Source organism: Helianthus annuus, chromosome 1, assembly GCF_002127325.2.
Source record: "Helianthus annuus cultivar XRQ/B chromosome 1, HanXRQr2.0-SUNRISE, whole genome shotgun sequence".
NCBI lineage: Eukaryota > Viridiplantae > Streptophyta > Magnoliopsida > Asterales > Asteraceae > Helianthus > Helianthus annuus.
The window spans coordinates 125,077,924-125,094,534 of NC_035433.2; the positions used below are offsets into that span (position 1 = coordinate 125,077,924).

Sequence of the window (16,611 nt, forward strand, 5' to 3'; positions counted from 1 at the left end):
ACATTGGAATCTTTGTAAAAGAGAAAGTTTTATAGATATTAAAGTAAACTTATATATTTAGAGGCTCCTATCCTTGCCTTTATATTTTTTATTGTGAGTGTGTAAAAATAATAATAAATTAAGTGACTATAAGTATGATAAAGAAACAGAGAGTTAGATAGGAATGTCCAAAAAGCTCGTGGCTCGGAGTTCGCTCGAAACTCACCCGATATGGCTAGGTTTGAAAGTGAGCCGAGCCGACTCGAATCGGTTAGAAAGTGAGTCTAGCTAGGCTCGGCTCGTGACGAGCCAAATTGGCTCGGTTAGACTCGCTTGGTAGCTCGGCTCGGCTTAGCTCGAATTATTTTACTTATAATATCTTTTATTTTTTTATACATATAATATATTACAAAAAAAGTGATTATTGTTTACATGTATTTAGGCTTGTAGTTTGATATCTATGACATATTTAAAGGTTGATTGTCGTGTAATCTAATCTAATCTAAATATTAATAAAAGACTACAAATAATGGCACATGGCATTATCTCCTTCAACCTCATAAATTTTATTTATATTTATTTTAATATTAATAACCAATATATAATATTACTTATCTTTATCTTTATCCTTATCTTTATTTTAATATTAATAAATTCAATTAATATTTAATAATAATTATAGATATCTAAATCTAATATCTAATAAATTATTAACATCTCTTAAACTAATATGAAAATAATTAATTCATAAATATTAAACTAATTAAAGAATAATAAATAATTTGAAATCATATCGTGTATTATGCAGATAATAAATAAGTATTTAACCGTTAACTAAAGTTTACTCTATTAATATAATAGTTTATTCAAGTTGTACAAAAATAAAATTTTTATTTTTTATTTTTGTAATTTATGGTGTTTTACCTCATGTATAGGGTTTTTTCTTTTCTTTTTTCATTTCTAACCCAAAACTTTTACTTTTTTTGCAATTTAGAATCTTTGTTTTTTACTTTTAACCTAAAGTTTTTCATCTTTTGCAATTTAACCCCAACTCTTTTTATTTTTCAATTTTGGTCCACTTTTCATCATTCCCAAGTTTTCGTTTCGTTCTAAATTTTGTGAGTTAACGCACCGCAACGTGCATGTAGGGTTCAACATTTTTTCGTATATTTTTTCCTCTTTGGCCCGTCGCAACACATCAATATTTCTCCATTTGACAAGTTTCTCGCAACACACGAGTCCTGGATTGACTTAGCTATTTTTTCTATGTTTTACGTTTCGGTTTAACTTCTCCGCAACGAGCGTGCGTGATTCAAATATTTTATGTCTGCTTTTTGCTCGCCTTTATTTTTTTCCGTTTTTATTTATTGTGTATTTACGAGCTTTTCCGATATTGGTGATCGCTGATAGTGGTATAACATTGGTATTATTTGACACAGTTTTACGACAACCACTGTAACGCGGGAGCATAATACTAGTGAACAAATATTGTATTTACTTGAAATATAAAACTTATTTTGCGTTGTTGAACGTGATTTTGACTTGTAATGTATTAGGTTGAACTTATTTTGAATATGTTCTTTTGAAGTATTGAATAATATTTTAGAATACTGAATTTTGAAAACTATGTATTAATTTTTATTTTTAAACTCGAGTCAAACCAAGTCGAGCTGAGCCAACTCGGTTTAAACCAAGCCAAGCCCGAGCTTAGATTTTAAGCTTGGTTTAAAATCCGAGCCGAGCCAGTTCGATTTATAATCAAGCCAAGCCCAAGCTTGCCGTAGCTCGGCTCAGCTAATGAATAGCCCTAGAGTTAGCTTTTTTAAAAACTAAATTAATTTAGAGAAAAACATGTTTTTTGATTAAAGAGAAAATATATATAGACCGAGATAATATATAAAATTGAACAAATCCTATCCTCTTCAAATTACCCCAAAATCGTCATTGATTTCATCCGAAGTTCGTACCCCCTCCAATTACGAAACAGGTAGGTTTTTGTGTTCTTAATTTCGAGTAGAACTATACAGATTTGTAATCAAATCGAATTTAAAGTGTAGAAATACAAGATTTGTTCTTCACCTTTAACCAATTTTATTTTGTCGGTTATCACCTGATCAGGGCTTCTTGTCTACCAGCACACCTTTTGTAATTGTTTACTGATTTTGTGTTATTTAGTAATCGTATCACTTATCTACAGTCTCATCTCTATCATATTATTTATTCATAATTATTTCTCGTTTTTTTTTTATCATATTATATGTTACCATTCTTTATATTTCTGTTTCTGAGCTTTAACCCTCATATTATGCTTAGTTGCTTACATAAGTTAGGGTTATCATTGTAACTTTTGGGTTTAACTGTGGAGGCTAGATTGGTTTGGGCAGGTTTCGCCCGTTTTAATTAATTTTAGCGCGTAGAGGAATAAGTTTGAAATCCTAAATCTTTATTATAAATATATGTGCTTGTACTTGTAAATGCTCAGCTGAAGACACCAAACCACATGTAACATTCGACGATCGTACCAATCAATATTGTTTGCTTTGCCCACTGGTTTGCTTGTGTTTATCTGAGTGGACATTCCCAAGAATCCACGCGTCCGGCATTGCTCCCATCTAAGCATGTTTAACTGTGGAGTTCTTTTATCCACCACCAATGAGCCACACACCCGTTAGTGGTATTTGAGGTCGGACATTTGTTATCACCCGCTATATCTCATTTGGACGAGACGATGTGGGATTTTTGCCTACGGTGTCATACCAAATGATATGATATGTTATGATTACTGCTTCATAAGTTTTAACTCTTTGATGGCTTAAGATTGCCATGGATGATATTAAAGCTTTAAATCAAATATACCCGTGAAAAGAAACTATATTAAAAGTACACATGTTTGTATATGGCACTTAGTTCCGAGCACTATCAAAATTTGTAGTCGTTAGTCGTTACTTAATCTGTTACCTTTAAAGTGTTTATCTTATTCTGTATCTGAGTTGTGAGCTGCATTATACTTAACGATCACTACAAATAAACTGCAACGGTTTAAAAAGATCACTTTTTGCACCCAATAGTTACAAGGTTTAGCACGGAAAATTAAATGATAAAAATTCTTTCAACAAGGGGGTGATTAATAAACGGGCCATATGATTTTATAGAGTATGTTTTTTCATATTCTTAAACGACTGAATTTAATGGATATTGTCATATCTTGGTGATAATTAATTTTAGGGCTGGCAAATCGTGTCTTATCGGGTTTAACAGGTCTCTGACGACGCGTATAACACAAGTATTAAACATGAATACAAGTCATTTAACTACTTTATATCTCATGTCCATAACACAGTTTTATGTTTTATGTACCAAGAAGAAGAAATGATGGATCCTAACCTCCTAATTTTGTTTATTTTTAAAAAGTAAAAAATCATGTTGTGTACTTTTTAAGCAAACAAGTCTAATCGTGTCTTATACAGATATCTATTACCAGCCCTAATTAATTTAGTGTATGCTTCCTCTTTGCATCAACGAAAAAATAAAATTCAAAGAAGCCAGATCGCATGTTATTGACATTCCTAATTAATAATTTGATATCATCATGAAGGCGATGCCTGCAGATATACGATGATACCGAGTTTCAGGCTTCACTTTATAAACATTTCTTTCGAAACACTTATCTTGGTCACATTTGACTATGTACAGATTTTATCATTTCGATAAACGAATGGAGGAACAGTTTATACTGAGGGTGCCACCCTCTGTCGCCGAGCGTATAGATCGCCTTTTAGACGAGAATGCTTCAGACGACAAGTCACTGGATTTATCATTCTCCGGTAAGATGACATCAGTTTCATAATTAAACCTCTTTCTTTTACTAACTATTTATTTATCCTTTTTTAAATGCAGATGATGGGAGGAACGGCACGTTTGTTATAGGCGATGACCATTTTCCCGCATCCTTATTGGACCTTCCAGGCATTGTAGAGTCTTACAAGACTTATGATGACAGTGTTCTGATAAAAACTGCAGATGTTGGCCAAGTAGGTTGTTTTTCTTATGCATATTGTAATTTATTCGAATACGGTGATGTTTGTATATTATTATGACAGATTATTATGGTGAGAGATGAGGGTGATCCTGCTCCAGATGTGGTGGAGTACCGCCATGGTCTTACACCGCCAATGAGAGACGCTAGAAGGCGTAGGTTTCGCAGGGAGCCTGATTTAAATGTATGGTTTCTCCTCGTCATTAACTGTTTTTGGTTAAATATTATTCTATAGGTGGCGAAACGGGCGGGTTGGGATGTTGGGTAACGGGTCACAACGGATAATTATATGCACAAGTTGAAACTAGGGGTTTGCTCAGGTTAGGTTGGGTTGAATGGAAACACTTTATGTGTCTTTAACTTTTATTTTTTATAAATGCTTCGTGTGTCAAATATGGTCACTAATATATTGTTACTTTAATAGTAATCTCGGTTTTTTATTTAGGAAGTTTTATGCATTAAAAATAGGGTGGTTTAGAGTAAAATGCCATTTTCGTCCCTGAGGTTTGGCCAGTGTTGCGACTTTCGTCCAAACGTTTGTTTTTCCGCATCTGCATCCAAAAGGTTTGAAATCTTGTCATTTTCATCCAGCTCGTTAACTCCATCCATTTTTCTCCGTTAAGTCAAGGGTATTTCCGTCTTTTTTGTTAAGTTAAAGGGCTATTCAGTCTTTTTCACTTTATGTACAAGCATTTAGCATGATGTGCAGGTATCCAAAAGACTGCATTGCCCTTTAGGTTAATAAAAAGGACCAAAATACCCCTGACTAAATTTCTTTAACTACAAGAAAAATGAATGGAGTTAACGAGCTGGATGAAAATGGCAAGATTTCAAATCTTTTGGATCCAGACGCGGAAAACAAACCTTTGGACGAAAGTTGCAAAACTGGCCAAACCTCAGGGACGAAAATGGCATTTTACTCTAGTTTTTATCAACTTAATTTCACGTTTTGGTCATTATATGTAACAAACTATTTTTTTGACCGCTTGATTATGATATTGATAACAATTGCAGCCTGAACTTGTCCGGCGGGTAGAGAAAGATTTGCTAAACATCATGAATGGTGGTACAGCTGAAGTTGTCGATATCCTTTCATGTTTGGTTATTTGCTTACTTTTCCACACAGACATGATAAAATAAAATGTGTCAGTGAATTGTTTAAAGTTTTGGTTTTGAAACTAAATGGAATTTAGGTGTTAGTTTAGGGGTATTTTTGTCATCAAACATGTTTTTGAAACTAAATGGAACTCAAATGTTAGTTTAGGGGTATTTTCGTCACGAAACATGTTTTCTTTTTTTTAATATGCTATATATGAAATTTGATACATTATACATACCTTGTGTTAAATATGATTAAGAAGTTATATTTTTTCTAAATCCGTGTAGGGTAGGAAATGGTTTTGGGTCGGGTCCGGAACCGGGTTTTTTGTGCATTTCTAGGCTTGATGAGTTGATGTGTTGTAAAAACACTTTTGTGATTTCAATTCGTTGCGCCTGCTTTCTTTTTAGTTATTATTATCTTCTAACTAACCCGTTTGACCCATTAGAGATATGTATAACCTGAATTGACTCAATTCATAAATGATTCTGTGAAACTCTCGGGGTCTGTTTATTCCTTGACGTACACTTTCACATACGGAAATGGGTGAGCAAGAGGAAGTCGGTGATGGGAGTGCTCGTAACGCTAGGAAAAAAGCAGCACCCGCACCCCCTTCAAAACCGAGTGTTTCAGGGGCTGGAGCAAATGCAGGAGAGCCTGAAAGAAGTGATTCTGATGAGTCTGATGACTCAATGTAATATTCCAAAGTACAAAATATATGTAAGAAGTAACACAAATGAAAGAAGATAACGTCGTGTACTATTTTGTGATAACTTTTAGTAATTAATGCAGTTTCTTGTAAATGTTTGGGATTTGAACGGTTAAAACAAATGTGTTCGGGTAGAGACTTTGCTTAAATCGGATCCCTACAAAGGATGTCTTACTTAGAAGGGACATCGTTCTCCATTGTGTGTTTTCTGTAATTCGTGTGAAGAGTCGGCTGAACATGTCTTCATTTCATGCTATGCGGCTGCCATTGTTTGGCAAGACATTCAGTGGCGAAGCTTGAACGAAAACTCAAGGGGAGCAGACTCTCAAAATCCAAATCAACGGATGCCGGATTCTTAAAAATCCAATATTTTACGCTACAAAAAAATCAGAAATTTTCGATAAAATAAATGCTACAAGCAAAAAACCCCCTTAAGGCATTAGCTCTCGGTGCAAAATTCAGCCGCTATAGATGTTCTCGTTGCTTGATTTGTTTACTTTGCACAAAGTATCCCGGGTTAGATCTTGAAAGAAGATTCATTCAAACTATTATTTTTGTGGCGTGTTGGGTTATGTGGAAAGCTAGAAATAATTGGATCTTCAACAAAGTGCCGATCAAGATAGACGAGTTGTGGTGATACTAAATCCTTTAGTTTTCCTTGGATAAAAAAATATTCAAAGGTCGGATCTTTAGGGGTTATTTGTTTACCTCTTAATGAGACTCTTAATAGTTCAAACCTCTTACTGGTTCAACACTTAATGGTTCAGACTGTTTGTTTCATGAGCAGATATCTAAATGGTTCAGACATTTGTCTCTGAATGGTTAAGCATTATACAAAGTCTGAATGGTTAAGACCTCTAATCTGAATTGGTCAGGCATTTGCCTTTGAACAGTTAAGCATTATACAGGCTCTTAATGGTTACTGGTTCAACACTTAATGGTTCAGACCTTTTACTGGTTGAGCACTTAACCATTCAGATGTTGCCAAACAGCCCTGTAGACTGGTATAGGCGGAAACATTTTGATGTTTAAGTTGTTCTTGTTTGTTTTAGGCCGGGTCGTCTTTGTTAATAAAAGTTGCCGATCAAAAAGAGTTGTTAATGAAGTTTCTTGTGGTTGAAGAAATTTAGTAGAAAAGGGGATGAAATTTACGAAGAATACTAGCTTCTTTGACAAGTTCCTAAATTACTAAATCTAAAACTTGCTCTACAAGCTCTTAACGCGGATAGCACAAGTCAACGGGTCTGTTTAGACCCACCAGCATTGTGATTACTGCCGTCACGTGTTATGACCTATGATACGAGATGTGTATTTTACGGTTGTTTACTTGCTTTTATGTTTTTAAGTTGACCATATTATATGAATATAAATATTAACGACCTGGTATTATGTGAAAACTTATTGGATACGATACCTATTGTAATAATAAATTATGTGTTATGGTTGGTTTGTAATATAATAATGTATGTGATGTTTCCTGATGTTTGGTTTCATAAAAAATAGAGTTAATTAAATAGTTAGTCCCTGTGGTTTACACAAAATAAAATACTTAGGTACTAATAGTTTAAAATCACCTTTTAGGGTATTAAATTTTCATTTTGTAACGTTTGTAGGTATTAACTTCTAGGGTATTAACATAGATAGTCCCTGTGGTTTGCACAAAATAACATACTTAGTTACTGATAGAATCTGATTTTAAACCTACAAATAACGTTAATACCTCCAAACGTTACAAAGTGAAAAGTTAATACCCTAGATAGTGATTTTAAACTATTAGTACCAAAGTATGTTACTTTGTGCAAACCACGGGGACTAACTATGCAATTAACTCTAAAAAATATATGTAATGTTTGGTTTATAAAGTAATTATATTGATTATTGAAAAAAAAAAGCAGAGGAAAAAAAAACTCACCTTGTGTTTCATTGGTTTATGTCATTATTTACAGAGATCTATTCTAATCTAACTTATAATAAAAAACTCCAAATAATGTTACATGACATTCTCTCCTTCAACCTCATAAATTTAATTTATATTTGTTTAATAAATTTCTTTTATTATTAATATTAATTAATAACCGATATATAGATATTACGTATTTTTATCTTTATCTTTATCTAGAATTAATAAATAACTTTAATTTTGTAATTTAGACCCTTTGTTTTTTTTACTTTTAACCCAAAGTTTTTTATCTTTTGCAATTTAATCCCAACTCTTTTTTTATTTTCAATTTGGTCCACCATACTTTTCATCTCTCCTAAGTTTTTCGTTTCGTTCTAAATTTGTGAGTTAACGCACCGCAACGTGTGTGTGGGGTTCAACATTTTTTCGTATATTTTTTTCCCGTTTGACTGGCCCATCGCGTCACATCTATCTTTATGCGCTTGACAAGTTCGTCCAACACGCGGGTCCTGGATGGACTTAGTTATTTTATTCTCTATTTTACGTTTCGGTTTAGTTTCTCAGCAACGAGCGTGCATGATTCAAAGATTTTACATCTGCTTTTCGCTCGGCGTTATTTTTTTCCCGTTTTTATTTATTTTGTTTTTACGAGCTTTTCCGGTGTTGGAGGTCGCTGACAATGGTATAGTATTGCTACTACTTAACACAGTTTTATGATAACCGCTGCAACACAGGGGCTTAATCTAGTGTTAATTAATATTAGTACAAACATTATGCACACATGTGACATGTGAAAGGTTAAAGAGTTTTTAGACTTTTGATAGTTATGATAAAAGCCTATTTATAACACACTCCTAGTATCCAACACTAACAAGGAATATGTTTTTATCAAAATATTATTATATTTTAGATTGTTAATATCATGCTACATTACAAATAGAGTAAATTACGTTTTTGGCCCCTGTGGTTATATTGTTTTTACTATATTAGCCCAAAATAAGAATTTTTAACATATCTGCCCCTATGGTCTCTATAACTAACCATTTTGGCCCCTAAGTCTAGAGATCATGGGGGCCAAAATGGTTAGTTATAGAGACCATGGGGGCTAAAATGGTTATACTTAGGGGCCAAAATGGTTAGTTATAGAGACCATGGGGGCAGATATGTTAAAAATTCTTATTTTGGGCTAATATAGTAAAAGTGATATAACCACAGGGGCCAAAAACGTAATTTACTCTTACAAATATTTATTTGATATTTCATAACCAGTTTTGAATCACCTCCTATTTGTTAAGTTATTTTGCCTTGTTGAAAAACTTGATAAGAATAAATCTATTTTAGAGAACTTAGTGAAGGGTAGGGAAATAAAGTGTAATATGTACATTACTAGTTTTTGACCGTATCGCGTTGCGGGCCACTAGACTGAATATTTCTCTCTTAACATGTATGTCTGTGTTTTTGGTTACTTGTATATACTACTCATAACCAATTAAACTAAAAAACTATCATACTTTTGCTTAAAAGAAAAACTAAAACGATGGAAAAACTATAATTTTAAACTGGGAGCAAAATTATAATTTTTCAGGACAAATGAACGTGTATCGGGCAACCGCCTGACACTAATAAAAATTACACCGAGTCAACCAATTAAAACAAAACACTACTATAGTTTTGTCAAAAAAAAATTAAAACGATGACATGACTATAAGAGGCAAAATCGTAATTTGATATAAAAAACAAAAATAATGGCAAAACTTTAAATTTGAACTGAGGGCAAAATTGTAATTTGGCTGGGAGAAAAAAAAACAAAACAGATAGCAGAACTGTAAATTTAAACGAGACAAAATCGTAATTTTGGTTAAACCAATAAGGAAGTGCCAGACAACTGCTTGACACTATTCCCTACCATGTAGTTTGTAGTATATATTAATTAATGTAAGAGAAAAATGCAATGTGCGTCCCTGTGGTATGTCCCAAACATCAACTTGAGCCCCTAAAAATAATTTTTTGCATTTTGAGCCCCTGTGGTATTAATTTAATAACAGTATGAGTCCCTGCCGTCAGTCTTCCGTCAGTTTGACCGTTTGCCAGTTGTGAAAAGTCCATAATACCCCCCCACCCTTTAATATCTATACTTAAAGCAGACCAGTTTCATTATCATCATCAACAGTCGCTCCCAACTCCCAATATCATCATCATCAACAGCTCTCCTCTCCCAACTCCCCAGATCATCATCATCATCTTCATCGAAGAGATCAACTTCATCGATCAGGTCATCTTCATCATCTTCATCGAACATCGAACGGATCATCTTCATCTTCATCGAACAGATCAGGTTCATCTTCATCCTCATATTGGTCATTCGATGTGTTTATGTGTTTATATTGTGAAAAAACAGAGGGTTGATTCTGGGTTTGATTTTGGGTTACATTCGATGAAAAACAGAGGGTGAAAAACAGATTTTGGGTTTGATTTTGGGTTGATTCTGGGTTTGATTTTGGGTTTGATTTTGAATGTGTTTATATTGTGAAAAAACAGAGGGTTGATTCTGGGTTGATTTTGGGTTACATTCGATGAAAAACAAAGGGTGAAAAACAGATTTTGGGTATGATTTTGGGTTGATTCTGGGTTTGAATATTGGGTTTGATTTTGAATGTGTTTATATTGTGAAAAACAGAGGGTGAAAAACATAGGGTTGATTTTCGGTGAAAAACAGAGGGTTTGATTCGATGATTTGGGTTCCTCATATTAAGAACTGATCAGATCAGTTTCGGATTGAATGTGTTCCTCATTTTGATTTTTGTTTTTTGTTTGATTCGATGATAACAGTTATTTGGGTATTTTGGTTTTGATTTGATGATTTGAATGTGTTATTTGGGGGGTTGAATGTGTTTTTGTTTTGATTCTTGTGGGTTTTGATTCTTGTGGGTTTAGGGTTTAGGGTATCCTCATTTGAATGTGTTTTGGTTTTTGATGCTGGTTTGAATGTTTTTGTTGTATCGAATCAGTTTCGGATTGAATGTGTTCCTCGTTTGAATGTGTTTTGGTTTTGATGCTGGTTTGAATGTTTTTGTTGTATCGGATCAGTTTCGGATTGAATGTGTTCCTCGTTTGAATGTGTTTTGGTTTTGATTCTGGTTTGAATGTTTTTGTTGTATCGGATCAGTTTTGGATTGAATGTGTTCCTCATTTGAATGTGTTTTGTTGTACAGAATGGCTGTGGACGTAAAGATACTACGCAAAACACCAACTACAAAGGCGAGAACACTTGACAACCTCCTAGAAGATGGCGCGGTGCACATAAGGAAGTGATTGATATTAATGAATACAACCCCAGTGGTAGATACGTAATTAGCGAGATCTGGAATTTCATATCTACCACTTGGGTTATATTCATTCATATGAATGAATATAACCCCAGTGGCAGATATGTAATTAGCGAGCTCTGGAATTTCATATCTGCCACTGGGGTTATATTCATTCATATCTGCTACATTCCGAAGTGCACCCGTCAGTAAAGATCCACAATTGCTTGTGGATCTTTGACGTTTTGTCTCTGTATTGTATGTTTCGGTCTTTTGTTATCGAGTCTGTACGTTACGGTCTTTTGTTATCGAGAATTTTATTATGAATGAATATAACCCAATTGCTTGTGGATCTTTGATATATATAGGATACATTTAATTATTATATTGCATTTATTTAAAAAGAGTTAATTATTAGATTGCATTTTTTAAAAAAATAAAAGAGTTAATTTAATTTGAATTATTAGATTTCTTAAGAAAAAAGCAAAAAATGAATTTAGGGGCTCAGGTTGATATTTCACTCATATCATAGGGACGCAAAGTGTTATTAATATATGTCAAAAGACGGTCTTACCCCTGCCTCAAACAGTCAAACTGACGGCAGGGACTCAAAGTGTTATGAATTTATAAGGTCAGGGGCTCAAACATCCAAAAATTTAATTTAGGGGCTCAGGTTGATGTTTAAGACATACCACAGGGACGCAAATTACATTTTTCTCTTAATATAAATTTCCTTCATTATAATGTGAAATCTAATCTTTAAGAGATGAAAACCAATCTGTGCAGGGGGAACCTACCTTTTGGTCAGTGTGAGCGGGGATGCTAGGTCCAAACACCCCGAATCTAATTTCACACCATTAAACACCACCAAACAGCCGTTCGACGTATATTTAAGGGCCGTTGGAAATTTAGTGAGCTATGATTTTACATAAAAAAAACTTAGACGTTTGATTCAACCTCAAACGGTCGTTTGAAAAGGTTGTGAATACAAATTTTAGGGATATGTGTCACAAACTACAAAATGTTAATTAGCCAATTATTTGACGACATTGAACTTAACCTGATGGAGATGTACGGATGAGACAGACGAGTTGTCGTCGGTGCCGTCGTGACCATTTAGTAGGAAACAGTTGGCATCAAATGTTACTACTAAAAGATATATCTATTTATATAAAATAATAACTGTGAATAATAATATTCTCGTTAAATAATAAAACTATGTATACTATAACATTACATTCTCCAGCTTGCAACATAAATGTTTGTCCTTATCAGTTTGGAAGACAAACTTTAACACACCAATCAAGAAAAGGTTTTTTATTCAATTTTATATTTAAGAATCAGTTTCTTTATTATATAAGTTTTATCTAACTTAGGGTGTAAGGAGTGGTTAAACACTTTGGAGTGGCAAACTAAAAAATCAACCAATGAGAGTGTGCCACGTCAATCAGTGAAAAGTGTTTAAACTTTGGTGAAAAATGTTGGTAATGGTTTAAACACTTGGTGAAGTGGTAAACTTTTTTTTTAAAAAAAAGAAAAAGATGTGATTGGTTAAGAGATGGCATGGACCCCACCCCACAAAACCCTCTCTCTCATACACTCACTCTCTCTCTCCTGCTCCCTCTCTCTCTCTCTTCTTTCCCGAATCGGCATCCTGTCCCCGATTTGTTTCCTTTGCCGCGTCCCAAAATCTTCGGCGGCGGTGTTTGCCGATCGGCAAACACGTTTGCCGACCGTTGCCGAGTCCCACACCGTATACCCTTATAATAAAACACTCTAAATAATGCCAAATGACATTTTCTCCTTCAACCTCATAAATTTTATTTATATTTGTTTAATAATTTTTTAATATTAATATTAATTAATAACCAATATATAGATATCACTTATTTGTATCCTTATCTAAAATTAATAAATAATTTCAATTTTGTAATTTAGACCCTTTGTTTTTTTTTTTTTTTTTTTTACTTTTAACACAAAGTTTTTCATCTTTTACAAATAATCACAACTCTGTTATTTTCAAAATTGGTCCACCATACTTTTCATCTTTCCCAAGTTTTTCGTTTCGTTCTAACTTTTGTAAGTTAAGGCACCGCAACACAACGTGCGTTGTGGTTCAACATTTTTTCGTATATTTTTTCCCGTTTGACTGGCCCGTCGCGTCACATCTATTTTTCTGTGTTTGACAAGTTCATCCAACACGCGGGTTCTGGATGGACTTAGTTATTTTTTTCTATGTTTTACGTTTCGGTTTAATTTCTCAGCAACGAGCGTGCGGAATTCAAAGATTTTACGTCTGCTTTTCGCTCGGCGTTATTTTTTTCCGTTTTTATATATGTTGTTATTACGAGTTTTTACGGTGTTGGTGGTCGTTGACAATGGTATAGTATTTCTACTACTTAACATAGTTTTATGACAAACGCTGCAACGCAGGGACTTAATACTAGTTTATTATAATAACAAAATCTATTAATGAAAATGCAGAATTATTTATAATCAATTTCTTATATTACGTTGTTTTATTATCGATTAAGTTATTCATTATTATTATTATAAATATTAAAAAGCAACTTCCATGAATAATAATTCAACCAATAATTTTTTTAATAATGTTTCATTTATTGTTTAATGTGTTTTTCTCTAATAATTTATGTTTGATGAATGTGGTGGTGGTCTATAGACAAAGATAACTTTTAAACATATGTGTTTGAGAGGGAGAACTTTGGTTTAAGTTCCACAGATAACATTGTTAAAAGAAATTCCTCGTTCAATTTTTTTAATGTTTGTTAACGTTTAAAAACGGATAAATTACATGGTTGGTAGTTGTGGTTTACACATTTTGTGATTTTTATACCTGTGTATTGAAAATTATATAATTTGTACTAGAGTAAACTGCCATTTTGGTCCCTGAGAGTTTGTCACTTTTGCCACTTTAGTTCAAACCTTTTGCATCTGGTCCCCTGTGGGTTCAGTTTTATTGTCATTTTGGTTCAAAGTGAAGTAAGGTCATATTTGTGTTATAAAAATCCTGCTATTTTGTTCTTTTTCTCATGGGTAAAATGGTCATTTTACATATACTTCTAAAATTATTATTATTATTATTATTATTATTATTATTATTATTATTATTACAACAACAACAACAACCATACCCAGTAAATCCCACAAATAGCAAAACTACTTATAGGGTCTGGGGAGGGTGGGATGTAGACAGACCTTGTCTCTATCCCTAGGGATAGAGAGGCTGCTTCCAAAGAGACCCTCGGCTCCAAAACGAACAACATGCCAACACACCAAGTCAAACAATATAGAAATAACATACAACATCATTTGGACATAATATAATGTAAACAGGGAGCCACCAATACCAAGAAAGTGATCAGAGTGACATGATATAATGTAAATCATGTATAATAGCATACAACATCATTTGGACATAAACACCAGAAGGCAATTACTGGTAAAGTCAATTTAAGAATAAGAAAGACCTACACCCCTAAAAAACACCTAAGACCTTACTGCAATATCCTCTAGAAGTCCTTAACCCTAATCCTACGCCTCCACGAAGTCCTATCTTGGACCATGTCCTCAGAAAGATGCAACTCTAGTAAATCATGCCTAATCTGCTCATCCCAAGTCAGTTTGGGTCTGCCTCTTCCTCTCCTCCCCTCCATAGTAAGAGTTTCCACTACTCTAACTGGTGTCGTCGTTTGCCTCCGCTTCACATGCCCAAACCATCTCAATCTCCCATCCTTAATCTTGTCCGATATACTTGTGACAACCCGAAATCTAGAACCTTTCGTTGTAACTTGCTTGTACGTTATGTGACTAGTTAAAATGATAACGTGAACCTTTTTATGTGATAAGTGCTTTGTTATGTGTGCATTTGTATATATATGTGTACGTGTTTTATGTGAACCGAGAACCCAACCCGAGAACAAAGAACCCGACTCGAGACCATGAGGTCTCGAGTGGACTTGGGCCGAGAACCTAGTGGCCGGTTGGGCCTTTGGGCCGTGAACCCCCACTCGAAACCCACTAAGGGTGCACACTTGGAACTTGACTATATATACACCACCTTAGTTAGTTTTTACCATTTGTTGAACATTAGAACACACACACACCCTCCTACTTCTCTCTCTAAACCTAAGAACACAAACACTTCATCATTCTTGGATCTTTGGACTTGGATCGGCTCACACACACACACCCGGCTTGGAAGCTTTTCACACACCCTCGAAACCCATAACCGGTTAGTATTTTTATGGTTGATTTTTGTTGTATTTTGTGATGTATGATAAAATGCATAAGATGATGTTTATTGTTAGTATTTCTTGATGATTATTGTTGAATGCTTAGTGATAATATGTTCATGATGAGTTTGTACTTGAATAAATGTATGACAAGATTATGTGATAATATGGTAGTTGAGTTATGCATGATATTTGAAAAGAAATCGGTTCATGAATGATCTTGTTATGTGTGGAACTATGCATAAATGTTGATGTTGAAAATAGATTCATTGTATGTTAAAAATGAATGATGAAATTAGGTTGCACTTGTGATGAAATCGGACCTATAGGGAAACCGAGTTGTATGTTATGCTAAGTGTCTTGATGATTATTCATAGTTGTGGTTGATATAAGTGTTGAAAATGTTATGAACTTGATGAATATGCTTTGAATATGTGAAGAACACTTTGAATGATAGTTGAAGATTGAAAACCCTTGTGATTTTGATCCATCTTTGACTAGTAACCTGATTAGGAAAACTGTTAGTGGAATGCTATTGGTAGTTTCCTGATTTGGGCCTGATTATATTGTACTAATGGGACTGATACACCTGCATCAACACGTGAACTTGAAAACGACAGCTTACCGACTCGCAATCACCCGGTTGCGACTCGCAACCACAGCGTGATGACTCGAGACCACGCGGTTGCGACTCGCAACCATAACAGGACAAGCCGAAACCACAGGTTACGAGTCCCGTTGCGACTCGAGACCTTAGCATGATGAACCGAGACTACGGTTGCGACACCGGTTGCGACTCGCAACCATCCATGATCAACACACAGCATGACTCGAGACCATGCTTGCGAGTCCGGTTGCGACTCGAGACCACACTTTGGGCCTTAGTTAGTGGGCCGGACTTATGAACTTCTGTGCTACTGTTGATGAGTTATTTGGGCCTGTTATCACGAGCCCAACTGTTTGGACTTTGAACATGTGATTAACCGTTACCTATGAACTGCTACTGATTAAACGTGTCTGCCATACGTGTTGAACATTTGTGCACTACTTGGTTCGAATCTGATTATACGTGATAACCGTGATAGGACGTTATTGACTACTTGCGACTTGATTGACTTTCTGTGATTAACTGCCGAGCAAACCGAGGTGAGTTCACACCCTCTACAAAGCATGGGATTCCCTGGGTTGGGAACTGGGTTAAGGAACGTGGGTTCCTCGTCCTCCTTGGGCAGGACGTCAGTGGTTCAGGAATGTGATTCCTCGTCCGGATGGACGGATAAACGTACTAGACTAAAACTCTATCACGAAGTCCCTCCTTTTTGTATCGACT

The 16,611-nt window shown here is 34.6% G+C and overlaps 1 protein-coding gene across 1 annotated transcript; it reads left to right on the forward strand.

Moving 5' to 3' along the window:
- The first annotated feature begins 1,867 nt into the window (after positions 1-1,867).
- Positions 1,868-5,972, forward strand: LOC110876874 (transcription initiation factor TFIID subunit 7). The gene is made up of 6 exons (XM_022125036.2): positions 1,868-1,966; positions 3,673-3,803; positions 3,877-4,010; positions 4,080-4,199; positions 5,030-5,099; positions 5,649-5,972. Exons 2-6 carry the CDS (start codon positions 3,695-3,697, stop codon positions 5,810-5,812), a joined length of 597 nt encoding a protein of 198 aa, XP_021980728.1. The 5' UTR covers positions 1,868-1,966; positions 3,673-3,694; the 3' UTR covers positions 5,813-5,972.
- Positions 5,973-16,611: the final 10,639 nt, after the last annotated feature.

Bases quoted from the DNA above. Each gene is read 5' to 3' on its own strand.
- LOC110876874 (XM_022125036.2), top strand. From the start codon at position 3,695: ATGGAGGAACAGTTTATACTGAGGGTGCCACCCTCTGTCGCCGAGCGT. The intron at 4,200-5,029 runs GTATGGTTTCTC...TAACAATTGCAG, and splicing joins GCAGGGAGCCTGATTTAAAT to CCTGAACTTGTCCGGCGGGT. The intron at 5,100-5,648 runs ATATCCTTTCAT...GTACACTTTCAC, and splicing joins TGGTACAGCTGAAGTTGTCG to ATACGGAAATGGGTGAGCAA.